This window comes from Lates calcarifer, linkage group LG11 (assembly GCF_001640805.2).
Source record: "Lates calcarifer isolate ASB-BC8 linkage group LG11, TLL_Latcal_v3, whole genome shotgun sequence".
Classification (NCBI taxonomy): Eukaryota; Metazoa; Chordata; class Actinopteri; family Centropomidae; genus Lates; species Lates calcarifer.
This window is the reverse complement of record NC_066843.1, coordinates 22570383-22597709: the sequence shown is the minus strand read 5'-3', so window position 1 is coordinate 22597709 and position 27327 is coordinate 22570383. Positions and strand designations below refer to the sequence as shown.

The 27327-nt window shown below is 43.6% G+C and overlaps 1 protein-coding gene and 1 long non-coding RNA gene across 3 annotated transcripts; one reads left to right on the top strand and one right to left on the bottom strand.

The window, feature by feature from the left end:
• Positions 1–467: 467 nt before the first annotated feature.
• On the top strand, positions 468–24683 carry trpm4a (transient receptor potential cation channel, subfamily M, member 4a). Of its 2 annotated transcripts, XM_018698404.2 has the most exons (28): positions 468–661; positions 5079–5140; positions 6927–7104; positions 7879–8059; positions 8706–8875; positions 9254–9431; positions 9665–9729; positions 9949–10188; positions 10483–10585; positions 11154–11272; positions 12138–12440; positions 13004–13105; positions 13784–13912; positions 14006–14135; positions 14318–14463; positions 15224–15336; positions 15804–15911; positions 16002–16048; positions 18099–18331; positions 19753–19868; positions 20044–20176; positions 20920–21094; positions 21839–22004; positions 22124–22305; positions 22470–22602; positions 23148–23220; positions 23545–23638; positions 23936–24683. In XM_018698404.2, exons 1-28 carry the CDS (start codon positions 569–571, stop codon positions 23959–23961), a joined length of 3798 nt encoding a protein of 1265 aa, XP_018553920.1. In that variant the 5' UTR covers positions 468–568; the 3' UTR covers positions 23962–24683. The 2 variants fall into 2 exon arrangements, with proteins under 2 accessions (XP_018553920.1, XP_050929779.1); XM_051073822.1 differs by lacking the exons at positions 468–661; positions 5079–5140; positions 6927–7104; positions 7879–8059; positions 8706–8875 and adding an exon at positions 8928–9090.
• Positions 23650–27327, bottom strand: LOC127142965 (uncharacterized). Its single transcript, XR_007814102.1, has 3 exons — positions 26976–27327; positions 24828–24944; positions 23650–23970 (listed from the first exon to the last, which is right to left on the bottom strand). It is a non-coding gene; the product is annotated as an uncharacterized LOC127142965 (long non-coding RNA).

Here is a 27327-nt window from a genome sequence, read left to right as displayed (position 1 = left end):
TTATCGACCAACGGATGATATAACGCTCCAAAGTTGAGCAAAATTTTTACCGAGGAAAAAAGTCATTTGAATGAATGGGCTCCCGGGTTCCCTGAAATAAAACAGTCCAGAGTGGGATATCTGCCTCTGAAGCTGAGAATCTGTTGCTAAGTTACTCACTAATTACTTTTTTACTCTTATTCAGTTAGTTATGAGTATTTTATTTCTACTTGAGTAATTATATTATAAAGTAACAGTACTTTTACTTGAGCACTGTTTTGGTTTACCCACCCCTGATCATCTCAGAGTATTACACAGTTCCTGCAGGTTAACACTGGCAGGTGCTTTTATTTCGTTACCTCTGCGGCCACCGACATGAATCAGCTTATCAGCTAAGTATTTAGTTTCCCTCAGCTCCACATTCAGATTTAACTTAAATGTGAATCCTTTTCCGCCCAGAGAAGCAGATGTGACACCAGTGAGCGTATGAGCGGTTTTACTCCGTCCTGTGGGTGCAGCTGTGGGTGGAGCAGCAGGACGCTCCGCCGCTCTGCTGCTCTCCGCTCTCAGTGTGTGGACGGACCGCAGGATGAGGCAGATGGATAAAGAGAGGGACGAAGGAGGAGGAGGAGGAGGAGGAGGAGGAGATGTTGAAGTTGGTAGCGCCAAAGAGAAGGATCAGGTATGTGATGAGTGTGGAGACAACAGATATTTACAGAAACAAGGTTTGATAGAGGAATGTCTCAGCACAGACTGACCTCAGACCAGGCTGATGTGAGGAGGAGATGGTGTAACACTGTGTGTGGGAGAGTTGTAGTGATTATGTTGTTGTTGTTGTTGTTAACGTGTCAGAGTGTGAGTGTGTGGAGCAGAGGATAGTGAGGAAGGAGGACTGTGGGATGTGAGGATGCCGTGGAGCCAGTTGGGGCTTGTATCTGAGCCTCAGGGAGTGACAGAGCAGTATGAAGGCTGAACTATCTGACTGACTGTCACTCACAGGAGAACAACACTCACACTTTGTGTGACAGTTTGACAGACTGGAGTGAAAGCAGAGAAGTAAAGTCACAGTCATCACTGTAAGACTGATCAGACTCAGATATAAGGACTACAGCTGTGATAGAGATCTTCAGGACAGGGGCAGAACAGGCCTGTATCTGACTTGGACTGAATGTTTAGGGACAACATGTCTGATATTAATGTCCCCGCTGTGTCTGTTGTTGTAGAAACAGAGTCCTGCTCAGCCCACAGGCTGGTGACTGTGGAGCTCAGGAAACATGTAACACTGACTGAGGGTTTGACTGTGTGTCAGATAACAACCACACGGCCTATTTAAATGGATTCAGAGACACAGAGGGGCAGTTAAAGAAGGAGGTAATGACATAATAAAAGTGGAAGCTCAGTGTATGTGACAGTGACAGTAGCTGTAACATGCTGCTGGTCCTGTATATACCATGTCTGATGTCATGTACAGGTATGTGAAGGTGCTTCACAGGAAACAGACAATGACTGAGAGCAACTCTGAGGTAGGACAGGCCGATGGTGACACAAGTATAAAGTGTATACAGTCAGTGTATAGGAAGCAGCTGCTCCTGTGTGTGTGTGCACGTGAGAGATATTGAAGTATTGGAAATGGCATCTGAGCCTCCTGGGTGCGGATTGTTGTATGTGCAGGGATTATCAGTTCCAGCTGGGCTCCACTTTAAACAGCTCTGTTTGTATAACAACACATGGAGCAGGTCTGTAACTCTGTCCTCCTCACTAATGCATCTTCAACAAAACAGCAGGTTATGCAGTCAGAGAGCAGAGTCAGACCTGTCCTCTTCTGTAATTCTGTAGTGCTCCATTAGGAACAGCTCAGTGTTGGGAACTAGGTAAATAAAATTCAGAGGTGAAGATAACTAAAAGTAATGAGTAACAAAGGAAAAAGAGAGAAAGCAGTGAAGTTGCTTCCACCACCTCATCACTGACGTAGCCTGACACAGCAGCTCTGTCTGCAGCTAACAACATGGAGTCACATGTCAGGACATGTATCTATAAGACATCTTGGTGCAGGAACTCACATTTTTTCCCCCAACACACAACTAATCTTCTGTGTGTTAGAGAGAGAGACTAGAATAAAGGAGAAGCTGAACTGGTTTGGTTTTGGTCACTGCAGATAACCAGTCATCAACAGTCAGCAGGAAACAACAGACAGACAGACAGAGACAGACAGAGAGACATGCAGCACTGTACCACTGTAACCATATGGTTCCTGGAGTTTTGTGTTTATCCCCCTCTGAATGACAGAGTACTCACATAGCCCTCAGTCTCACTCAGGCCGGGTCCTGCTGACAGGATCTGACACATGCTGTAAGTATATGAGTGGACTCAGACAGCCATGTTGTGCAGGACCTCTGAGGTTTCAACCCTCATGCAGCATGTAATAAGGTGGTGCTGCCACGTGTAGATACTGACCAGCTGTGGTCAGAGACACCATGTCTTCAGGTTGTTTGTCCGTCCAATTCTCATGAACACAATGTCTCAGGGAAGCTTTGAGGGACTTTCTTCACATTTGACACAAACATTCACAAACTTAAGGATGAAATTATTAGAATCTGGAGGTTAAAGGTCAAAGGTCATTGTAACCTCACAAGACATGTTTTTGGCCACAACTGAAGAATTCATACAATATAATTATTTAACACAAATGTCTAACAGGATAAGATGATGAAGTGATGACATTTTTCATCCAAAAGGTCAAAGGTCATCCTCACTGTGACATCATAATGTTATGAAAACACACTTTTCTGACCATTATCATTAATCAACGTCATAACTCATGATGGAGGGAAACAAAATGAGGAAGTGATGCTGTTTGTTCTGGTTCTGATGAGTCCAGTCAAAACTAAACAGATTCAGTTCCTGTACTTTGTTATGTGAGCAAACACAAACCAAGGTGGACTAAAACTCTTGTCAGACATGGTTTCAGATACGGGTGTCTGTATCTGTGTAGATGTATGTTAGAGGTTCACAGCACAGAGAACAGAGTGGTCCACAGCATTGTGTGATATTTAGCAAGTGGTCCACAGAGTGAGGGGTCACTGTGGAGTAATGATATGAAGACTCCTCCGTTCTCTCTCAGGCTGCCAGAGAACTGAGTTTGTAGCATGAAGGATGACCTCTGGTGTCACAGTAAATGCTGCTGCCTGTTTTATACAGTCTGCACATACACACATGCTGTACTGAACATGAAGTGTTTTGCTGAGTATACATTATTTGGCCCATGTCATGAGTGAAAGATGAAAACATAGGGAGGGAATCCTGCACTGATAATAATATCTCTGACAGTGCAGAGAGGAGACACAGTTTGGTCTGAGGGGTTTTGTATCTCCTCTCAGTGTGAGACATTTGATGAGACATCAGGCAGAGTGGGCTTTGATTTGTTGTTTCACATGGGGAAAACACACTGCAGAAGATCAGACGCCTCTGTGGATCACAGTGCAGTGCAGCAATGTGATGATGTGTAAGTGAAGGGTGCATTGTGGGAAAGGTGGTCAGACAGGCTGAACCAGTCCTCGATCAATGACCTGAAAGATTGCGTTTCACTTGAATCTGCTATTAATGGCTTCCAGGTACGAGGGAGCTTCACAATAGGTCTTACACAATATGCCAACAACACACACACACAAACACACACACACACACACACACACACACACACGTATATTTACAAACTGGTCTGGGGAGCATGACAGTTTCACTTTGAACCCCTCAGTCATGCCTCAACTTGAATCTCTCCTCACTCATTCCTGACATTTCTCTCATTCTCTTCTCGGTCTGTGCTGCTCCAACACTGTTTCAAACAGCTGATCCCTGATCTGCTTCCCTCTCCTCTGTTGCTGCTGTCTTAATCCTTTGTGTGTGATCTCGTGATCACTGTGTGCATTCCTCCTTCGACAGTTACACATGAAACCAACACAGCACCCACACAAACCTAGAAACTACAGGTCATTTGTCCCCTCCCTAAAACACCACCATAGGAGCCAGTCAGCTGCAGGGGTACTGGGTTGTACTTGGGTTAAAATAACTACTTCCTGAAGCTTAGAGGACCTTAGTCGTCATGGTTACAATAATAATGTTTTTCGCACGGCAAATAAAGAGTCCTCTCCTGTGTGAATGTCCTGAGCCATCCATGCATCCACCCAAACCTCCTCCCAACGTTTACTGTATCGCTCTTCATACAGCGTATACCTGGCTACCATCCTGTCTTATAATATAAGACATCTTATATGTTTCCAAAATAACATCAAGCTGGGGCAGAGATCTGATTACTGACCCTCTGCATGTATAAGCGGATTTTACAGCAGCCAGGTTACAGTGTGTATAAATGTGTTGTTCAGGTTTCTGTCTAACCTGATTTTCTCAGTAACCAGGTTTCTTTTGTGAATGTAAATGTTCTCATCTTCTTTTTACATGACACTCTAACAAAAAACACTGTAGAAAGCGGGGCATCTAGGAGAAAGACCTCAACCCCAGAGGCAAACACAGAGTATCAGTTACATCATAGTATAGTTAAGCAGAAACAGGTGGTTTTACAGCTCAGATTCATGGTTATGACGCAGAAAGGAGCCGCTCAATTGTTCCCAGGTTGTGGAATTTGTTGTGTAGCGTCAGTGAAGTACAACATATTAAATTGACTGAGCGTTCCTGTCTGGGTCTGCCTCCCACTGTAACAGTTGCTGGTAAAAGCTGAAAAAACATACAAGCCTTTTTTATATTCATAGCCAAACTCTTTCAGGACTGTGCTGTGTAGCTATGGTATCTATGGTAGATATTTTGAGGCCTGGGGTCAGGGATCTTTATAGGAAGGATATACAGTGCATTACAATACAAAGCATTTGTTCTGACTTGAGTTGAAACTTGTATAAGGCAGACGGAAAAGGAAGACTTGTCACTTGCTCAACGCTCTTGTTGCACGTTTACATGATGCTCAAGATTCTTCAACAGTTTGCACTCATTAACCTGTCACTGCACCCTCTGAAATCCAATTCTTTTCCTCAGCACTGTCCTTGATATTTATCTGTCCTTACTGGGCTAACAAACTGTTTTCCTACTCACAGAGCTGGATTCCCAAGATCATCAAGAAGCGAGTGTGCACCACTTTTGTTGAAGACTCTTTCAGGTAACCTGTCCTTAACTGCCTTTTATAAACTGCAAAAATATTAGATTCATGAAGTAAAAGTCATCAGGACTGTGATTCTGTTTTCATAAGCTTTTATACTTCAGCTCTGCAGATGCTGCTGCTGATCATAGTATCTTAATGTGTTGTTTAAGAGACATTGTAGGAGCAGCAGACACTGCCCTCTAGTGGTTCATCTCTTATCCCTAAAACTGAGAGCTCATACTATCTACCTTCCCTCTGAACTATGGAGAACCTCAAAGCTCTGTCCCAGGTCCCCTTCTGTTTTGCAGCCACATGCTTCCACTTGGCTGAATACACAGTACATACTGTACATACATACACAGTCATGCTGATGACACACAGCTTCATGTGTCTGTAGAATTAGGGTCCATAAGTAGGCAGAGAAATATCTGACTGACATCAGATGTTGGATGTCTGATAACCTCCTCTAACTCAATAAGGAAAAATCTGAATAAATCCTGTTCTGGCCATTAAATGAATGTAATGATAAATGTAACAACCTGGGCCCACTTCTCTGTGATTTGGAGAAAGTTGCTCATGCCTTCATCTTCTCCAGAATTGATTATTGTAACTCTCTCTCTACCTACCTTAGCCTCTTTGCTTTAGCTTCCAGTTGATTTTACAGTTGGTTTTGGGGTTTTCCTTTTACTTTAAACATGGTCTGTTGTCAGGCTCCAATGTAACCTAACCCTAACCCTCTGATCTTACAACAAACCTCTGCTGTCCTCCTCTGGTCTAGACCTAATACATAAAGAGGTTGTGGATTTGTGTCTGTCTAGAACAGTGAAATTCGACTTCAATGATTATATATAATAATTATTGTAATAATAATTTTTGTAAACTTGCATTTCTGCTATAAGAGGTCTCTATGTGTCATTTTAACTTATCATTTTTCTTATATTAATTTGTCTGTTAATTTGTTTGATTTTTGTAACACATCTGCATGAACATTATGTTTTTGTTTTTGTTTTAGAAACACATAGTCTTTGTCATTTTTGTGTTCCCTCAACACAAATGAATCTCACAGGGTTTTGGTCTTTTTGATTGTTGACAACAGAAAAAGAAAAATAGAAAATAACACCAGACTTGAACCAGATGAATTTGCAATAATGCCATGCGAGTTATAGTAAAATGTCTGTGCAGACCTTTACAGATTTAACAAACTCAATTATGATCATACTCATACTCATCATTATTTTTGCCAAAATTTGGTTCAGTGCACAAATTTTACACAGGTTTAAATGATCTGAATGAGGCTGGGGTGGATGTTAAATGTACAAAGAATCTGACTTTGGCATTTGTATGCTGTGTCCTACGTGCTGTAAAGTTTAGACTATTACAAGACCTAGGTAATATCATAGGAAAGACTCTGGTTTGGGTTAACATTGAACAAGTCAACACATCCATCCTCAAGTCAACATTAACTTTTTAGTATTTACCTAAGACAACGAAAGTGCCTGAGCTAACAGAACCCTAACAACATTAATCATACTGCAGCTGCCAGAAACTAATTTAGTAGGAAAACAAATGAAGAACATTGTTCATGAAGCTGTTCATTATAAACATTTATACAAACATTAGAGACATTTGATAAAAATGTGATCAGAGTGAGATTTATGTTCTGAATGTATTTGCAATAGATAAACACAAATAGCTGTCATTACTGTTAAACTGTGTCTTTACCTCAAATGACTGACATGTGAGACTTGTTGACCACAGAATAACAGGTTTGTATGGGTTTGTTGTTTTGTATGTTGTATGTCAGTAATGGAGCGTTGTGTCAGTGTGGAGGTGTGCGGGAGGGACATGACTCTGTGGCAACAGGGGACTACTTTGGAGCAGCTATTGTCACCCAGTGGGACAGCAGACAGCACTCCTCCGAGTGTCCCACTGATGCCTATGGAGAGCTGGAGTTTGCTGGTGCTGGACGCCGACACAGTCATGTGAGTGGCAGCACCAACACACACACCACACACACACACACACACACACACACAGTCAGAAATGTACCCTTTGATGGAGTTACTCAGCCTCTGATCACCCAACTGACAATCTAAACCAAATGCACGCTGGTGAAACCATCAGCCACACCCAGTTACCTCGCTGGTGCTGCACCTCACACTTTACTCCAGTCACACTTTGATGATGTGGCCACAGTCTGAATCGCAGCTCTTTTGACGCCCATGGGCCCAAACTCAGCCTTACAGCTGCACCAGCTACTAACAGGCAACACTGTGAGCTGACAGTCACCAACAACCAGAACAGATTCAGGCCTCTCCTGAGCCAGGCCCTACCTGGTCGAGGTGGAGGGCGGGGGAAGGTCTGAGGGGTAAGTTTGGTCCCAGCAGCGACCAGCTTCCTCATATTGGCAGTGAACTCCAGGAGGAGAGGGTTGTGGGGGTGGCAGTTGGAGTGTGAGGTGGAGAATCTTTCTCTTGGTCCTGGTGTCCCTGGTGTTTGAATCTGTGTGTGGGTGGGGGCTGATGTGTTGTACTGTAACTCCTCTGGCCTCTTGTCATTGGCAGAGGGAAGTGATGAGTGATGCAGCAGTGAAACCCTGCGTTTCTCATATTACATCTTACTCTGTAAAGTGTGTAGAAAACAGCGGTGGATAAACTGTTGGTGTTGTGTGTGATGGAGGTCAGACAGCTGAGACCTGCAGCTGTGGACAGCTGAGGGACGCAGTACCAGAACTGATCTCTGTCTGTCCTGTCCAGTTTCTGCGGCTGTCATGTGACACGTCACCTCAGATCATCTACACCCTGATGACAGCGCACTGGGGCCTGCCCTCACCCAACTTGGTGGTGTCGGTGGTGGGGGGCGAGGGCCACGAGAAGATCAAGACATGGGTGAGAGATGTCCTGAGAAATGGCCTGGTCAGAGCTGCACAGAGCACAGGTAAGAACACACACATCCAATCAGGCAGTAGAAACCACTGAGAACAGGGAGCCATTCTGTCTGAAAACTTCAGAAATGATGGAATAGTTAGACTGATGTCTGTTAGCTCTGCTCCTGGATAATAATCAGTAGAGACAACATTATTAAAGATAACATCTGAATATTTACATGAAAACTAAATAAGTTCAGTTGTATATCCAGATCATTCTGTGTGTGTGTGTGTGTGTTTGTGTGTAGTAAAACATTACTGTGAAGAAAGTGATCTGTTATAGAGGTTGTATTCTTTATAAAATGATCGTTTCAGTATTTAACATGTGTTCAAGTCAAAGCTCCAGATGTCATGATTCACTTACCTCTGTAATATTCTGCTGTAAACACAAGCAGAATCATGTGAGAGAGGAGCAGCTTTGACTTGACGGATTTTGTCTAAAATATGAGTCACATCCTTTTTATATTAAGATTTTGATCACACACACACACACACACACACACACACACACACACACACAGAGAGAGAGAGAGAAAGAGATTCAGATAATCAAACAGCTTCTGAGGTGAGAGCTGAAGCAGTTCACTCTGGGAGAAAATGGACTGAAATATTGAACTGTATCTGTAATTGTAACTGTTTCTCTCTCCTCTTGCCCAGGGGCCTGGATCTTGACGGGTGGTCTGAGGGAGGGTGTGTCCCGCTGTGTGGGTGAGGCAGTCAGGGACCACGCAGCTGCAGCTCCAGCTCTCTCCCGGAAGAAAGTGATCGCTGTGGGACTGGCTTCCTGGGGCCTGGTGCACAACAGGCAGCAGCTGGTCAACACCCAGGTACTCATCCACCCTGCAGCTGGCCTCCACCTGCACCACCTTCTGCTATGCTGTAACTCACAACAGCAATAAACAGGAGCACACACCACTACACTCTGCACAACATGATGGAAAATGAGCAGTGGCACTATTTTTAAATTGCTCCAGTTTGAAGAATGATGGACCTCTGCTCCTGCTGCACACGTACAACTAGAATTTCACATCTGTCACATCTGGTGAGAATCATAAATTAGGTAGAAGAAATGAGAGTGTAGATCTGAGCTGGTATAGCTGGAGTGAGCCATGAAGCTGTGGTGTGTGTTATTAACTGGACTGGTGGAGCAGAGTCCATCCCTTCCTGGAGATAAACTCCCTCTTTCTTGTGTTGTGTGTTTGAAGGGGAGTTTCCCCGCTCGATACTACGTCCAGAACACGTCACGTGACTCCTGCTGCCTGGACAGCAACTACCAGGCTTTCCTCCTGGTGGATGATGGGAGTGTTGGCCGTCGCGGGGGAGAGGCAGCCTTTCGTGCCGGTCTGGAGGACTACATTTCCCATCAGCGCACTGGCATTTGGGGTGAGACAGAGACACATACAGTGTGTCAACAGCAGCTTCTGTCAAACCTGGACGTTTGCTGTTAAAGTGAAGTGAAGTGTTTGTTAAAGTCAAATCAGAGGGAGGCTGAAGACAGTCTGTATGGAAGCTCCATAAACCTGCTGCTCACTTCAGCTCATCATAAGAAATATGTGACTAAATATACACGTCCCTGTAGAGAAGCTCCTCTGACTTTTTTTTCTTCTTATCAACAGGCAGTGGCAGCATTGAAATCCCAGTGCTATGTATGCTCATCTCAGGAAACTCCAACATGCTGGAGGTGAGGAAACTGTCTGATGCTCTGAAACCACCAGCTGTTGGTTTCAGTTTATGTAGGTGAATAAACAGAGGGGGGGGTTCCTGTCTGTGAGTGCACCACCTCTCTCCTCTCATAGAGATATGAAAAGACCGATGTCCATCACACTGACACTGTCTGACTGAATTCAAGGTGAATGAAAATGTCCTGTCATTCATTTTGTGTCCATGTTCCCTGGCTCAGAGATTAGATGCCTCTCTGAAGAAAGCTACACCCTGGCTGGTTCTTGCTGGTTCTGGTCCGGCTGCAGACCTCATCAGTGAGCTGCTGGACAATCTCTCCCCCGTTTCCCTCAGTCCCACCTCTCCCCCAGTGGAGGGAGAGGCTGCTCAGGGTCTCAGCACAGAGCACCGTGACAGGGTCCGCGACAAGGTCCGGAAACACTTCCCAGCTGAGGCTGAGCTGGAGAAACTGGTGGACAATGTGAGTCAAACAGCACATGCACAACCATCACAGCTTCATTCAGCCATGTTTTTAACATTGGGTTTACTTGACACTGTGATGAGCAGGAGGCAGAGCTACAGGAGCAAACCTCTCTGCAGTCCTCTGGACAACAGCTTCTACCAGAGGTGTTTTATGTCAATAACTCTCTAATAACCCTGATGCTGTTGATAGCAGAACTTATCCAGCTTTCTGTGATCTGCTCTGAGTCTGTGTGGTTGACTGTGAATGTTAGCGATGTATAATGGTTTCCATCCACCTCCTCTGTGTGTCCAGGCTCTGAGTATCTATCAGAACAGAGAGCTCATCACTATTTTCCATGGAGAACAGGAGGGTTCTGATGATTTTGATACAGTTATTCTCAAAGCCCTCGTTAGAGGTGAGTTATTTCTGCTGTATAACACCTTTAATGTGCCTCACAACAAGAAACTAGACTGAAGAAAAGGAAAAGAGAAGAAAGACCATAAAATGTAGATGAATCAGAACAAGTACACGGAGGACCTCAGACAGCTGCTGCTGATAGAAGGTGTCTGAGCACACACAGCTCTGTAGGTGATCACAAAAACCTTGAGTTGAGATCTGAGTTTGTTGAGGAGCCTGTGTAGAGATAACCAGATCACTGTCACACGAGAGCTTAAGATGAGCCGGTCAGTGACGTAGCACCAGCGCTTTGGACCAGCTAAAGAACTAACAATAATCGAGAGGAGACTGAATAAATCGCCTTCATCTCAGCTTAAGACACAACAGGCCTGCATTTTACAAAAAAAAAAAAAAAAAAAAAAAATCAGGGCATAGGATAGGGAGATGAGACAAAGATGCTTATTTGTTTATATTTTTTTAAATAACTAACTAGAATATGTTAATGTTTCTGTGCTTAATGTAACTTAATGTTAATCAGGTTTGTGCACTCTGTGTGTGTGTGTGTGTGTGTGTGTGTGTGTGTGAAGCCAGTAAACGTGTCTCCAGTGAAGCCAGTGAGTGCACTGAAGAGCTGAAACTGGCAGTGGCCTGGAACAGAGTGGACATCGCCAAAGCTGAGCTCTTCAACGGAGACATACAGTGGAAGGTACCATCTATACGCCAGTGTACACTATGAACGAGCTCCACAGCCTGCGGAGCTTTACTCTGTACTCTCTGACTTTACCAGCAGAGAGCTGAGGTTTGTTCTGAGGGTGGTGGGAGGGGAAAGGTCAGGGGGTCATTCAAATCAAAGAGCTGGGCTGCAGAGAAACGTAATCTTAACTGATGACTGAGACCACACACACGACAACAAATAATCAGATTTCACAGTTTTGTTCTTTTAGTGTGTGATGTGCAACGAAAGGACCAACACAGCACACCACACATAAACAGATTCACCACCAACAATCTTGTGCGGTCAAACACGACTTTAGAGTAAACAGTCATGGTGGACGACAATGTCTCTTGTTGTCCTTCTCAGCTTGCTTCCTGATTGAAATATTGAACTTGTTTAATATTTATCGGGGCGGCTCCGAACGTCTTCAGAGCAGATCAGGGAGGGTAAAATCACTCTGAACACTCCTGACACCACTGGATAATCTGACAAGATTATCTTTACAACCATCAGATAATTGGGTCTCTGATGACTTTGGCCTGATTATCTTGTATGTACGGCACTTACGTTTCTCATTTCAAGCACAGGCAGGACACTGACTTCACTCTGTAGGATCATTGGATGCTGCCTGTCTGGTAAATGACCACAGTCTCTTCACAACAGCCAGGATGAAAGTTAAATATAGTCAGTCATGCCCTCTCTCATGTTAATAAGTTTCCATCATGGCTTGGCGGCTCTATGATGTTTTTCTCACTCACCTCATTGCAGACGTCCAGACCTAGGGATTATACAACAACAGGTTTTAAGAAATGAAGTCTTCAGTCACATGATGCTGATGAGGTCATTATATTTTCAGTACGAGGACCTGGAAGACTCCATGACAGATGCACTGATCAATGACAAGCCCCAGTTTGTGCGTCTCTTCTGTGAGAATGGTCTGAATATCCTGGACTACCTGACGTACAGGCGCCTGGAGAGCCTGTACCGGTCGCTGTCAGACAGCTCTCTGGCCTACATGCTGCTACAGAGGCGTCTGAGCGAGAGGCAAGGCCTGGCTGGATCCCTTCCTAGCCTGGACAGACCTCTGTCAGGACCTCTGAAGAGTCCCCAGAGTGCACTAACTGGACCCGCCTCAGCGATGGAGCTCAGCCTGTACGAGGTGAGAAACAGGAGGGAAGCCATGTTAATCATCAGAATCCAGAGGAACAACTGAGCAGTCTGTGTGTGTAGAGGTGTGTGTGTGTGTGTTTGCAGCTGGAAGCATTACTCTACACTAATTACACTACACTACAATAATAACACTGAGTGCGCATGTGTCAACTCGCGTGCAGCCTGTTGCAGTCACTCCTGCTTCACTTTCTTAACTTTCTATTTTCGATTTCTTTTCAATTTTATTTTCCTATTTGTTTTCCTATTTAAATATGCTCATTTGAGAGAGAGACTTATAACCCCCTTTTTTTCACTGTTGGATTAATAAAGGATCCTGATTCTGAATTTATTCAGATTTAAGGAGAGGAATAAAACTGCAGCTGCTCGTCACTGTAAGAAACAAAGTTGACAGAGAGAGTGTAGTATCAATATCAATTTCTCTTTAACCTCTGATTTAGATCATGTAGACAGGATTTTACTTCTCTCTGTTCATATCATCATATAATAATATAATTCCATGAAATCATCCCTGCTGTGTGTGCAGTCATAGTGAAGTGTGTGGTGATGCTGCAGGTATCTCGCCTGCTGTGGGACCTGTTGGGTGATGTCTGTCAGCCTTTCTACTATGCACCCCTGGGCCTGGACCACAGCACCAGCACCAGGAGGAGTCTCAAGGTGAGTTGGGGGACGGGGGTGTCTTTGGAGAGTACTCCTGTATTTATGAAACTGTCCATCCTGAGTCTGACTGTGTTAAAGGAGTGACATGATAAATCAGTGCAGTACTGTTTTAAATGGATAATAGGCAGGATTTGTTAGTGTAAACACACTATTGTTGTATTCATGAGAGAGAGAGAGAGAGCAGCTGTGGTTGAGCGAGCTAGAGAGTGAATGAGGAGAGGGAGCAGTGTTAGAACCAAGCTGAGCCCCACCCTTGGTCAAACAGACACACCTGCAGCTCTTCATACATTGACACTGACAGGGAGCGAGGAGAGAGACAGAGACAGTGCAACTTGGTCACTATGTTTTTATAGAGTCCCTCACACTCTATGCTGTGATTGGCAGGGGGCTACACACCCACTGTCCAAAGGTCAACGTCCAGAAACGTCCTGAACAGCAAAATAAGAAGAAATTAAGAAAGTGAAAGCAGAGGTCAGGGTCTCTACAGATAAATACACCTACACACCTCTACTGGCTCATATATAATGACTGAGAGACATTGTTTTTATTGTGTGAATCTATACATTGTCTTTATGAAAATCCTTCACAGTAAACCTTTAAAAGTTTATCTTTATGAATTTTTCAGCAGTGAGAGATCATCTTTGTTCAGATCTGACTCATCTGTCTTACCTTCAGCTCATCAATAAGATGCTGTTGGGGGTGTGTACGTACCGGGACCAGCGCTGCCTCTCACCCTGGGCGGCTCTCTTCATCTGGGCTGTCTTACAGAACCGCAGAGAAATGGCTGTTTACTTCTGGGAGATGGTGAGGCTCACCTGTGACACTCACTCCAGACTGTGTGTGAACTGACATGAATGGGTCTTTGCTAGCAGCCTGTGTGTCTGTTTTGTCTGTCAGGCGGGGGAGTCTGTGCTCAGTGCTCTGGGAGGCTGTAAGATGCTGAGGGAGCTGTCAAAGCTGGAGAGTGAGACTGAGAACAAGCTGGCCATGAAGGAACTGGCTCAGACGTTCGAGAACCTGGCCCTTGGTGAGTCACTCCACAAGCTGCTCTGTTCTCTAGTTCACACCTGTATAGTCCACTACAATAAAATAAAATAAAGTTAAAGCCCAGCACAGACCTGGAGCTCAAGGTCCCTTATTTGTGTCCAACAAGACCTTTGTCACACCTTCCCTCATATATCTTTATCTGAGTGTTGTTTGTGTGTTCAGATGTGTTTGGGGAGTGTTACCAGAACAGCGAGAGCCGCGCCTTCACTCTCCTTATAAGGAAGTCTCCAGTGTGGGGCGGGGCTACCTGCCTACAGATGGCCACTGCCGCTGACGCCCGGCTGTTTTTCAGCCATGACGGTGTTCAGGTAGAGATGCTGTCATCAGACTTAAAACAGGAGAAATCCTCCCACACCTGGAGGTTTGAACATGACCAAGAGAAACAATCTAACTGATCAACATGTTCAGTATAACACATACACTGCATTTAGACACAAACACAGCACACAGCAGATTTTCATTAGACACTTGCCTCCTGGCTGAGAAGTAAAGTTGATCACATACACAGGTATAAACATATATAGTGGTGGTGACAGTGCGTATAATGTTGGTTGGAGGTGTCGTTCTGACAGTGAAACATTGGTTGGGAGTGTGGTGGTGATAGTGTGAATGAATGAATGAGTGAGTAGCATTGGCTGGAGGTGTGGTGGTGACAGTGAAATATTGGTTGGAGGTTTGGCACTGACAGTGTGAATGAATGAGTGAATGTAACGTTGGTTGGAGGTGTGGTGCTGACAGTGACACATTGGTTGGAGGTGAGGTAGTGACAGTGTGAATGAATGAGTGAGTAACGTTGGTTGGAGGTGTGGTGGTGACAGTGTGAATGAATGAGTGAATGTAACGTTGGTTGGAGGTGTGGTGCTGACAGTGACACATTGGTTGGAGGTGTGGTGGTGACAGTGTGAATGAACGAGTGAGTGTAACATTGCGTGGAGGTTTGGCACTGACAGTGTGAATGAATGAGTGAGTGTAATGTTGGTTGGAGGTGTGGTGCTGACAGTGTGAATGAATGAGTGAGTGTAATGTTGGTTGGAGGTGTGGTGCTGACAGTGCTTCTCTCTGCTGTAGTCTCTGCTGTCTCAGATCTGGTGGGGTGACATGGAGAGGAGCACTGAGGTCTGGAAACTGGTTCTCACTTTCTTCCTGCCCCCCCTCCTCTACACAGACCTCATCAGCTTCAGGTCAGTGTGTTATTCTTGTGGGATTATTGTGTATTTTTTACTGATGTCTTAGACATGTAATTCCATCCAGTCTTCAGGGCTCATGTTTGTGGACATGGAAATTGTTGGTGAAAATCAGAATCTGAAAAAGGATTTGAAATCAGCTGAGATCATCTGAGAGTGTCTGAGCTGTCTGTGGTTAACAACACAGAAGGAATTCACTGTACAACCAACGTTACACTCACTCGTTCATTCACACTGTCACCACCACACCTCCAAGCAACAACAACACAGAAAGGAATTCTGTGTAACCACAGACAGCTCAGGGGAATAGTGAAAGAATGAACTGTAAAATGATTTTGGACCCACTGTTGGACACTGCTGGTTTGACTGGAGCTGAGAGAAACACATGCTGCAAGAACTAATTTTTAAACTCAGCTTGTTTGACTGGAAAAGGAAACATGCCTGGTTTTGTGTTAATGTTACAGAGAACAAGAGGAGGAAGTGAAGTCTGAGGAGATCTACCACGGCCGAGACACTGACAGTCTGGATGGAAATGACGCCACGGTCTTCTCCCTTGCTGACATTATACAGAAGTAAACCCACACATATGATCAGAAACCAGGGATGGGTGGTAGTTTTCCTTCTCACTCTTAAAGTTCCTAATTCTTTGTCTGTTGTTGCAGCGAGGAAGAGGCTGAAGAGCTCAGGGCTCTGAAAGAAAACCTGAAAGGTGAGTGACTGCTCTGCTTTGGCTGCTTGGACTCAGTCCCTGTTGTCTGCTTCTTGAACCTTGATTCTTTCTAGAGACTCAGTCTAGGTCTCTGCCAGTTCAGATCAGAACCAGTGTGATCATTGATGTGTCTTTAATGGAGGCTGTTGTACAACTATAGATCTTGCTGATCACTTGTTATTACAGATATCTGTCAGCAGACCACTGAACCATCCTAACATTTCTCACATCCTCTCCATCCTTTCTGTCTAACCTGAAGAACAGGACACATCCATTGATGTTCACACTTGAGAACCTAATCTTGTTTTTTTTGTTTTTTGGTTCTAGCTGGGAACCAAGTTTTGGGGTTTTGAACCAGTTTACTTTAAGTGGAAATGCTCTTGCGCAAAGTCCAGGTGTCAGATGTCCTCTCCTCATCCTGAGCTACAGGTGCATCTCAAAAAAATTGAATATCATGAAAAAGTTCAATATTTTTTGTCAGTTAAATTAGAAAGTGGAATTATAACATGTAACATATTCTAGATTCATTACATGTAAACTAAAATGTTTCAAGCATTTTTTTATTTTAATGTTGATAATTACAGTCTACAGCTAAGAAAAACAGAAAATAATGTGTGTCAAAATATTAGAATATCTCATTTGGAGTTTAAGTAAATCACTATTTATGCAGTATAAATACCATGAATCTTTCTGGTTCAGTACACACAACCACAATCATGGGGAAGACTGCTGACTTGACAGCTGTCCAGGAGACTCACACACAGACGTGTCCAGGAAATGGGCTACAAGTGTCGCATTCCTTGTGTCAAGCCACTCCTGAACCAGAGAGAACGTCAGAAAAGTCTTACCTGGACTAAGGAGAAAATGGACTGGACCGTTGCTCAGTGGTTCAAAGTCCTTTTTTCAGATGAAAGTAAATTTTGTATTTCATTTGGAAATCCAGATCCCAGAGTCTGGAGGATGAGTGGAGAGGCACAGAATCCAAGCTGTGAAGTCCAGTGTGAAGTCTCCACAGTCAGTGATGATTTAGGGTGCCATGTCATCTGCTGGTGTTGGTCCACTGTGTTTTATCAGGTCCAAAGTCAATGCAGCTGTCTACCAGGAGATCTTAGAGCACTTCATGCTTCTGTCTGCTGAGGAGCCTTTATGGCAGATGCTGATTTCCTTTCAGCAGGACTTGGCACCTGCCCACAGTGCCAATACTACCAGTAACTGGTTTGTTGACCATGGTATTACTGTGCTTCATTGGCCAGCCAACTCGCCTGACCTGAACCCCATAGAGAACCTATGGGGTATTGCCAAAAGGAGGATGAGAGACACCAGACCCAACAATACAGACGAGCTGAAGGCTGCTATCAAAGCAACCTGGGCTTCCATAACACCTCAGCAGTGCCACAGGCTGATCGCCTCCATGCCACGCAGGCAGTAATTCATCAAAAGGAGCCCCAACCAAGTACTGAGTGCATAAATGAACATACTTTTCAGTATAAATCCTTTTTTTGAAATATTCTAATATTTTGTATTTTTGATTTTCGTGAGCTATAAGCCGTAATCATCAAAATTAAAACAAAAAAGGCTTATCATATTTCACTTTGTGTGTAATGAAGCTATGAAAGTTACATTTTGAACTAAATTACAGACAAAAATGAACTTTTCCATGGTATTCTAATGTTTTGAGATGCACCTGTATTCCTCGGGACACAGACAAACATACATGTAGGGACAGACTCTCCACCAGAGGGCAGCAGGAGGACACTAATCTGACATAAGTGACATGACTGTATATTTTAATACATTTTCCATAACCACATGGATTTTGGTGACATTTCTAGAAAAAAAAAACAGGAGGAATTCTGTGTAGGAATTAGCAGACAGATGAGAATGAGAAACTGTTAAAGCTTCTTCTGTTTGTCGTTGTAGATGATGTCTGCACTATGATTCCCTTTATGGTGGAAGTGAACATTTGCTTTTTTAAGGCTAGCGAGCCTAAAAAGTGGCCACTGAGTGTATGTGTGAGATATTTAGTTTGACAGTCTCTTCTTTTCTTCAGACTCTTCACCATCTAACTCTAAGAGACCATTTATTGTGTCACGGTGGAGACAGTTCTGGTTTGCCCCTGTCACCTCATTCCTGGGCAACGTGCTGATGTACTTCCTCTTCCTGTGCCTGTTTGCCTATGTTCTGTTGATGGACTTCAAGCCCCCGCCCCCTGATGGTCCTTCAACTCTGGAGTTTGTGCTTTACTTTTGGGTTTTCACCTTAGTCTGTGAAGAGATTCGCCAGGTTGGTTGCAAAGGCACTAGCAAACAGACACACACACACACACACACACACACACACACGCCCATATTAAATAGTCCAGACTACAGTAGAAATATCTTCCAGCTGTGTGACATAAACAGGTTTTCAGAAATAAAGTTGTGCATTTTTGACAGCATAAAGAACATTACTGCTGCTTCACAGGCAGGTGAACTGTCAGCAACAGGTAGGCAGGATCAGATGAACAGGAACCAGTGGCTCTAACTTTACTCCATATCAAAGCATTGCTGAAATTTAAGAGTGAAAGATCTGCAGTCCCACCTCCTCACTGAACAGTTTGTAGCTATGATGACTGCTGAGTCACATCAGGGCATTGCTGAAATTTGTCCATCTTGTTTATCAATTAGATTTTTACAGTTTGATTCCTGTGCTCACACTTATATATTTATTTACTTATTGTGTTTCTAACTGTGTCTATTGTGTGCTTTCTTCTTACTTTATTGCTTGATTAAACACCTTTATCATTTACAGTCAGCAGCTGGGTATTGTCTTGGCAAAAGTTAAACCAGTTAAATCAGAATTACAGCATGGCTAGAAGGCAGTTCAGACAGTTTGTCCAAACTCAGAGCCACCTCCTTCACAAGTGCTAGCTTATTAAAGTGTGGTATATTGAGAAATAAAAGCTGAAGTTATGGTCCCATTAGCATCAGGTTCCTCCAAGTATTTTCTGTGTATTTCATTTGTTTCAGTTCAAACATGTACAAGTGACAAAATGTGTTTCCTGCTTTTCTCCCAGTCCGCTGCTGTAGAGTCAGAATTCATCTTTGTTCAACTTTGTCTTCAAACCAGCACAGTGGAGAAACACTGATGACATGAAGTCATTTTCCTACTGTAGTGCCATCACCATTGCCATTAATTTGTCCAGTATTACACCAACAGATAACAAAGTGCAGTGCGTCCTCCTCATGGTGTTGACTTGGTGGCTTTCTCAACGCTAGCAACAAACACAGGGTTGAACAAAGCAGCTGAACCTGACTCAACTTTTGCTACAATGCAAAGTGATGTCATCAAGCATGAATCACGCTGTCTGCCAATCGGCTATATACAAGCATGCATGGCTGATAGATGACTTTGTAACATAAACACTGTAGATCTACTGCTTACACAGCAACGTTCGAGGGCAAGGATAAAATGACTGTGTGATATAAAATCTGTCCTCATGGTAATAAACCACTCTGCAGGTCTGTGGTGTCTGATAAACCTTCAGAGCAATGGGTCTGTTACACAGACTGGATTCTGTTTCACCTCACACTCTACCAGCACTTTAAATGCAGTGATATTCACCTAAGCTACACATTTCTGTCACTGCCTCAGACTCACACAGTGCACAGACAACCGCCTCCATCCACAGAGTGTGTCCTGACTCCTTTCTCTCTGGTTCACAGACCTTCTTTGTGGGCAGCACCTTCCTGCTCCAGAGGATGAGGAACTACATCCAGGATGTGTGGAACAAGTGTGATCTCACAGCCATCACTCTTTTCACTCTGGCTCTGTGCTGCAGGTGAGTCCACTGACAGCTCAGAGGGCACTGCTGCCATCTGTCGTGTTTGTGCGGACAGTCAGGACTTTACTGTCTTCTCTCTTATCCTGCAGTCTGAAGTGATAATGCAGGTGAATATGTGCAGTTCCCTGTGTGATGTACAGCCAGTGATCGTCTGCACTGTTTTATTTCCCAGAATGTTTCCCTGGTCTTACGAGTTTGGCCGAGCTGTGATGGCCATAGATTTTATGGTCTTCACACTACGTCTGATCCATATCTTTGCCATCCACAAACAGCTCGGGCCCAAGATCATCATTGTTGGCAAAATGGTGAGTGCACACAAAACTCACAAATTGTTATCATTACCAAAAGTCTCAGTCTCTGTCCAGACTGAAAGACAACAGAGTTTTAAAAACAGGGCCAGCAGTGTAAAGGCTTGGATCAGGATCAGGGCCATTGATCAGGACGTTCCTAGTGAACTCTGCATCAGTGCCTTAAAAAAAGGGTCACTTTTGATATAGTCACAGTATTTTCCAGGTATTCTTGGTGGGCCAACAGACATACTATTAACATACAGCACTCCTGAAATGGTCCCACTACTCAGTCTGCACATTTCTTTTTCTGCATCCACCTTCCTTATATAGAAAATGATGTCAGTGTTCTCCAGTGTATGTAAGGCAAAAAATAGACTGGATCAGTGGTGCTGTATGGTGCTATTGAATGTTGGCCCTGTGAAACTCACCCTCCATGTGTTGGTAATGATGGAGATGGCAGTGTATGTAATATGAACAGTAACTGTGTGTGCAAAAAAACATGTGATCACATGTTCAAGTCCTCACATCATCCTCAGTGCAGTCATCTCCAGAGGTCCTCTGTGACGTGGGAACCAAACAGAGTATAGTAATAGCCATACACACATAACAGACACTGACCAATATGCTTGAATGTGTTGTATTACGGTTATGATTCCAAGGCATTAATATGTCACTAATGTAGCATCTTGGCTGGAAACAGCAGATATAACTGCAATGATAAAGCCCTGATCCTCCACCATCTGTGATCTCTCCTTCAGATGAAGGATGTTTTCTTCTTCCTGTTTTTTCTGGCTGTGTGGCTCATGGCCTACGGAGTGGCCAATCAGGCTCTCCTCTACTCGTATGATCCCCGTCCTAACTGGATATTCCGCCGAGTCTTCTACAGACCATACCTGCACATTTTTGGACAAATACCCATAAATGAAATGGATGGTGAGTGGTTCAGTCTGTAGCTTCTTTGGTTCCCTCAGTGTCCCACATGTTTTCTAAAGTTTACAGTCTAGACCTGCTCTATATGAAAAGTGCCTTGAGATTACTTTTGTTGTGATTCGGCATTAGATAAATATAATTGAATTGAACTGAATTGAATTCAAGTTTTAATAATACAAATTTCTTCCTCAAAGAGCCTGTACAAGTTATCAGCTATCAGCATCATGAATATGTTTTTCAGCAGAAAATTAATACAATATAATATGCAGAAATAAAATGATGGTTTAAATTTTAGTTCCATTCGCTTACAATGAGCAGTGCACTTGAATGTAAGCAGTACACTATGTGGTCTCTCTGTGTGCATCTATAGCGAGTAGTTTTTAATCATAATTGTACTAACTCACAGATTAAGTACTTATGAGTATGTAGTATGGGTAAGTACACTTATGAAGCTTGTATGGTGTTAAAGTTGTTACTAATATTTTCCTTACCACCGGGCAAAATGCTTTTCAGTATGATTTAATTCTGCAACTGCTGTGAGATCACCACAGCATAGCACGTCTCAACATAGCATGTGACATTAAAACCTTGATAAAGGAAGTCTTTGTTACAGGGCTGCTGCTTTGGATCACATAAGATTTAATGATGTCTAATAAACAGCTGTTTATAGTCATAGTTGAGATGGCTGTTAAAGGTGCCTGTAGATGTGCAGTATAGATCCTCACATGTCACTGCTCGTCCATCCAGCTGACAAACTGGGTGAAGTAAACTGTACAGATGATGCTGCACGGATTGAAGCAGGAGAGGAGCCCTGTATGAGCACCTACGCCAACTGGCTGGTCGTCATCCTCCTTGTCATCTACCTGCTGTGCACCAACATCGTCCTGGTCAACCTTCTCATTGCTATGTTCAGGTACGCTGGTGTTCACAGTGACTTGTTTCAGTTCCAGACATTGTTCAGTGAGACCCAGTGTAGGAGAGGATCTCAGCTCTCTGTATGAGCATGATGAGATTTTCCTTCACTGTCCACAGCTACACCTTCTCCAAAGTTCAGGAGCACAGTGATATCTACTGGAAGTTTCAGCGGTACAACCTGATTGTGGAGTACCACTCCAGGCCCTGTCTGGCACCGCCCTTCATCATCATTTCACACCTCCACCTCCTCATCAAGAGATACGTCCGCCGCATCTCCTCAGTCAAGAGCAGACACTTTGGTGAGCAGATAGAACCTGTGGTACATCCACAGCTAAACATCTGTGGTCCTGGTCTGGGTACTAACTGGTCTCATGCTGGTGGAGGACCTCCACAGATATCCATGTACATGTGTAGCCATGTGGGCTTTGGCTCCAGTCCTTTAACTCATCTTCTCTGTTCTCAGTTCAGGAGCTGCGGGGCAGAAAGGCCAGCCGCCTCAACACATGGGAGGCTATCCAGAAAGAAAACCACCTCTCAGCTCAGAATAAGCGGCAGAGGGAGACTGACACAGCTCGACTGAAGCGCACATCTCTCAAGTACGTTCTCTCTGCTGTTTTAATAAAGTCCCAAGACTTTAGACAACTTTTACAATTAAAAATGAAATGTGATATATAGAGTCCTGCCAATACATCAATATTAAATCATGACCTATATTGGTATTGGTGTATTTCAACCAATATCTAGGAAGATAACATAGAACAGAACTGAGAGAAAGTTCAGTTCAGACTGTTCACTACAGAGTTACTAGAAACTGTATCTGGGCTATGATTCTTTGAAGTGATTTTGTAAGGATCGTTGTCTTTATGTTTCAGGTCAACTGATTTTTTTTAAGTTATTTTTTTGGCTTTTTTGCCTTTATTTGAGAGGACAGTGAAGAGAGACAGGAAATGGGGAGAGAGTGACATGCAGTCACATGCAGTAAGGCTCCAACCAGATCAGGAGTCAAAACAGAGCTCAGAGCACTAAGGCCTATTTGGTATTAGGCTACTGGGACGCCCCAACTGAGCTTATTTTCCCTGACAGGAGTTACTGAAGTCTGAGGTACTGAGGTTTATCAGTGTGTGTGTGTGTGTTTCTGCAGGGTGGACAGTGTGTTGAAGCAGATGGCAGAGATCCGTGACCATGACAGAAGGTTGCGGCTGCTGGAGACAGAGGTCAGCAAAATCTTCATGTATATACAAGATCCAGTGAGCTTGATCTGTAGCTGTCATCATCACTTATATTGATTATCTAGATCTAGAAGGAAACATCCAGAGGCTTTTGGTGTTTGTTCATTGGGAAGTCCATCAGCAGTCATCAACATTTTTTCTACAGATGAAATGTTTTGATAAAATGCATTAGGTGTTGTTTAGTTTTGGTGTGGATATATATATATATATATGTGTGTCTGTGTGTGTGTGCACATGGTGTGTGGTTTCTCTGCAGCTGTCGGCTCTGCCTGCTCAGCACTCATCCATCTCTGTCTGTCTCCCACCCAGCTGGAGTACTGCTGCAGCGCCCTCTCCTGGATGGCAGACGCTCTGTCTCAGAGTAATCTGATAAAGGCCGACCGCCCCCCTCCGCTCCTCAGAGGTAGAGTCACCTTACATCTAACCACAGCTCCCATGAGGGAAAAACCTCTGCAGCTCTGTGAGCTCCATCAGACAACATGAGCAGTCAGAGGAGCCCACAGGCTGCGCACAGCCGCTCAGGGTTTTAATATGATGACTGAGCAATCATCTCAAATGTGATGAAATATGGATCCAGTTTGATGAAAATATAACATTATATTATAACTGATCATTGATCATTAGGTGTAGACACATATTAATCTTCCAGAGGTGATGTGCTCTGAGTTGAGATTTATCATTATTTTTTCCTCTGTTGTAGATCTGACTCCACTGTCTCCAAGCTGACCCTCCGACCTTCAGGATCACACACACACACACACACACACACACACACCACACACACACACACACACTTTACTCAGGGCCATTGTCAGAGCACCTTGTTGCCTTTTCATTTCATTTGTTTTATTGTGTATGAGGTGTACTGTGTATTTTGATTTGGACAAATAATATGTTGTGTTAAAAGTATCATATCACATTTTACAGTAGTGGCAGTATGCACTGCTGTCTGTTGTAGTGCCTGTTCGATCTTACATTTGGAGTCACCAAAGTCTGAAAGCCTTGAAGCTGTAACCTGTTTGCTACTGACCTAAGGCTTTTCAGCTTGACCCGCGCTCATTAAAACTGTACTAATTGACATTTTTATATCAACAATGGACCAAATGACCGTTATGGGAAGTTACAACTCTGCAGCTTTTTAGCCTCATGGTCTTGGTTTCTGGTCCTCAGAGAAACTGCTGTGAAAAGCCACTGTCCTCTACCTGCTCAGCAGCAGGCAGCAGGAAGTGGTGGAGACCAAAAACTGAGCTGAAATATAGGGAATACTGGACACAATCACTACTGCACATGAATTATCATGTCTACCTGTTTGCTGACACATTCACCATAACAACTTTGTAAGGTGATCATAGTTTAAGTTCTGTTTGCAGCTTGGTCTGGACTGGACTGAAGCTGTTACAGCCTGAGTTGAATCTATATTTGAAATAAAGCTGCAAGTTACAAAATGATTCAAAGCCAATCACTCAACCATCAACTGATGCAGTACAGCAGAAGGTGGTAAGGTTTAAATGTGGAATATAAGACAGAATAAATATGCCAACCAAAACAGGGACAATGGCCTGATAGTATGTCAGAGACTGTGACAGACTTACTTCAAGTCTCACCATGCCAGAGATCCATATGAAACCTCCAGCTCACTGTGGCTGGATCTGCTGCCACGTCTGCGGCTGTGTCCAGAGTCTGGCCCTCCCTCACTCTGTTGCTGCTTCCTTCAAGACAGAAAACACAATAGTTCACTGTATAGAGGGACCAGTAAAAATGTTACACACTCACTAATAATCTTTATGTTTTTGCCATCACCACTGACAGGTGCAGAGTCAGCAGAGAGTGAGAGTGAACACAGCCCATATCTCTGGGTGTATACCCACAGGTGTAGTGGGCGGGGGACACGGGGGAACACCGTCCCCTCACTTCTTTCAGCGTGATTTTAAAAAAGATAATAATAATAATAATAAGCAGAAGAAAACATTTTTTCACTGTTAAACCGGTGTTATTAGCAATTGGAAAAACAAGTATAACACACAAATATCTCTTTAAAATAGCCTACATATAAAAAAACAAATAAAAAATAAAACATTTACGTTAGTATGATTGTCATCACCCTGAGACACTCCCACTGATTTGTGAAAAAAAACAAGTGAGAAAAGTGATATTAGGCTATGCAGCTTATTCTCGTTTTTGAACCCCACGTTAAAACGATAAGTCGCCAGAATAAAAAATAGAGTTTTACTTTCGCAAAGATGTCAATTACAACGATGTTGGAACAACATCAGTTTCTGCTGAGGAGACAGCCAGCACCAGCAACGTTCACACACATTATAAACTGGTGTTGGAGTCTTTGTCTTTGATTAGCTATAGTTTCCAGTCCTTATCTGGCAAATGTTTAAGCCTTTTGTGTGTGTGTGTGTGTGTGTGTGTGTGTGTGTGTGTGTGTGTGTGTGTGTGTGTGGTATTTCTTTAATTACATCATTAAAACCAGCAAAGAGACAAAAAACACTGAAGGTTACTGTGTGTCCAACAATGAGCCCATCAGAGACTGGGTCGTGGTCTATAGGAGGAGTGGACATGGTGTCCCCTGTCATCTGTGCGTTCACATGGGAGAAACACAGATCAACTAAAAACCCCTCAGAGGTGTGAATATCTGTCCAGTGTTTAGAGATGTGATATTTTCATATTGGGGGTTGTGGTTTGTATATTTTTGCTTTTTCTTTTAAACCAATATGTACCTTTGTTTCTGTTAATTAAAATGCTACATGGTTCAAAGTTCAAGGCCTTCGCACAGGATGTGTTCAGGTACAGTACTGAGTGTAGGTCACCTGCACTTTGCCAGTGCTCAGAGTCCAACACAGTCACTGTAATTCTGTATCTAAAATGAAAAACAGAGTTTGGAGTGTAAAAATTTGGGCTGCTTTACAGTGTGTGTATGACAAGGCCTGATTAATATTTGAATCAATCACTGGATTGTTGTTCCATCAGTGTGTAAGACAGCTGAAAAACACAGCTATGATATGACCATGGTTTGGCTGCTTTGCCGGATCAGAGGAAACGAGCCTTAAAAGCAACGTGAGAGCAGCTGAGACGATTGGCAGTACGTTGTGACATCACTATTGGGTGTGGTTACAGGTGCAGCACTCAGCCCAGCCCTTCACCTACATCCTTGTTGTGTTTACTGTCTCAGCTAATGTAGGAATCAGGAGGTTTCTCGCCTGTGAGTCAGCCATAGTGACATCTTCCAGCAGCGTGAAGCCTTATATCACCTGACAGCTCTAGGCCTCCACCCCCTGATTCTGGCCTTCTCTGATCAGAGGAGTAACATTAAGCTGTTTTACAGTTTTGCACTGAGCTATCTCTCAGCTTTTTTGATGAGTTCACTGAAGTCATTAATCATTTCAGACATTTCTCATTGTCTAAGAAATTGTTGAAATATCTGCCAACATATAAATACTGTACTTTATAAACCAATTCAGTCTTATGTTTGGACGCCTGCAGCACAAGTTCATCAACATGAGCAGGAGTGATAGAGTCTGGAAGTTCTGTGGTTCCTTGATAGACCTGGGTCTGGACCTCTAAATGTATTTTGAGTATTGGGTGTTGCCCCCACCCTTCTGACCACAGCGTGGAGGACACACTAACATGAGATGCAGGTATCACGTGAAAAGTGAACAATAAGTTTCATGAAGCTGCAGGTTACATAAAGCTGAAAACCTATGAGATCATGTGTGAAAGTGTTTTTTACTCACTCTGCAAATTCTGTGTTGCTCCTGTAGATCATTTTACAGCAAATGTATGTTGTATCAGGATAGCAGCAGTAGTCAGAAACAACCTAGAGATGATGAAATGATGAACAATTGTTAACACTGACAGGGACCAGAGGTTGTGTAACTATCAACCAAACTGCTGCAGCAAATCTCTCCAGAGTCTGCAGGCAGCAGGCACAGGTGTGTTGAAGTGGACAGTCTCAGTATGTTCATTATTCAGTCAGTCACCACCTGCACTTGACTCAATCACAGTCCTCAGGCTGTAACACTGATTAGAGCTGTAGTGCTTCCACTGATGCGACCAGCAGGTTGTTTGGTAACATGTAGAGGATAA

Coding starts and splice junctions, on each gene's coding strand:
- trpm4a (XM_018698404.2), top strand. CDS start 569: ATGAGGCAGATGGATAAAGAGAGGGACGAAGGAGGAGGAGGAGGAGGA. Junction 8,876..9,253: donor AGCAGCTGGTCAACACCCAG/GTACTCATCCAC, acceptor GTGTGTTTGAAG/GGGAGTTTCCCCGCTCGATA. Junction 15,337..15,803: donor ACAGACCTCATCAGCTTCAG/GTCAGTGTGTTA, acceptor TTAATGTTACAG/AGAACAAGAGGAGGAAGTGA.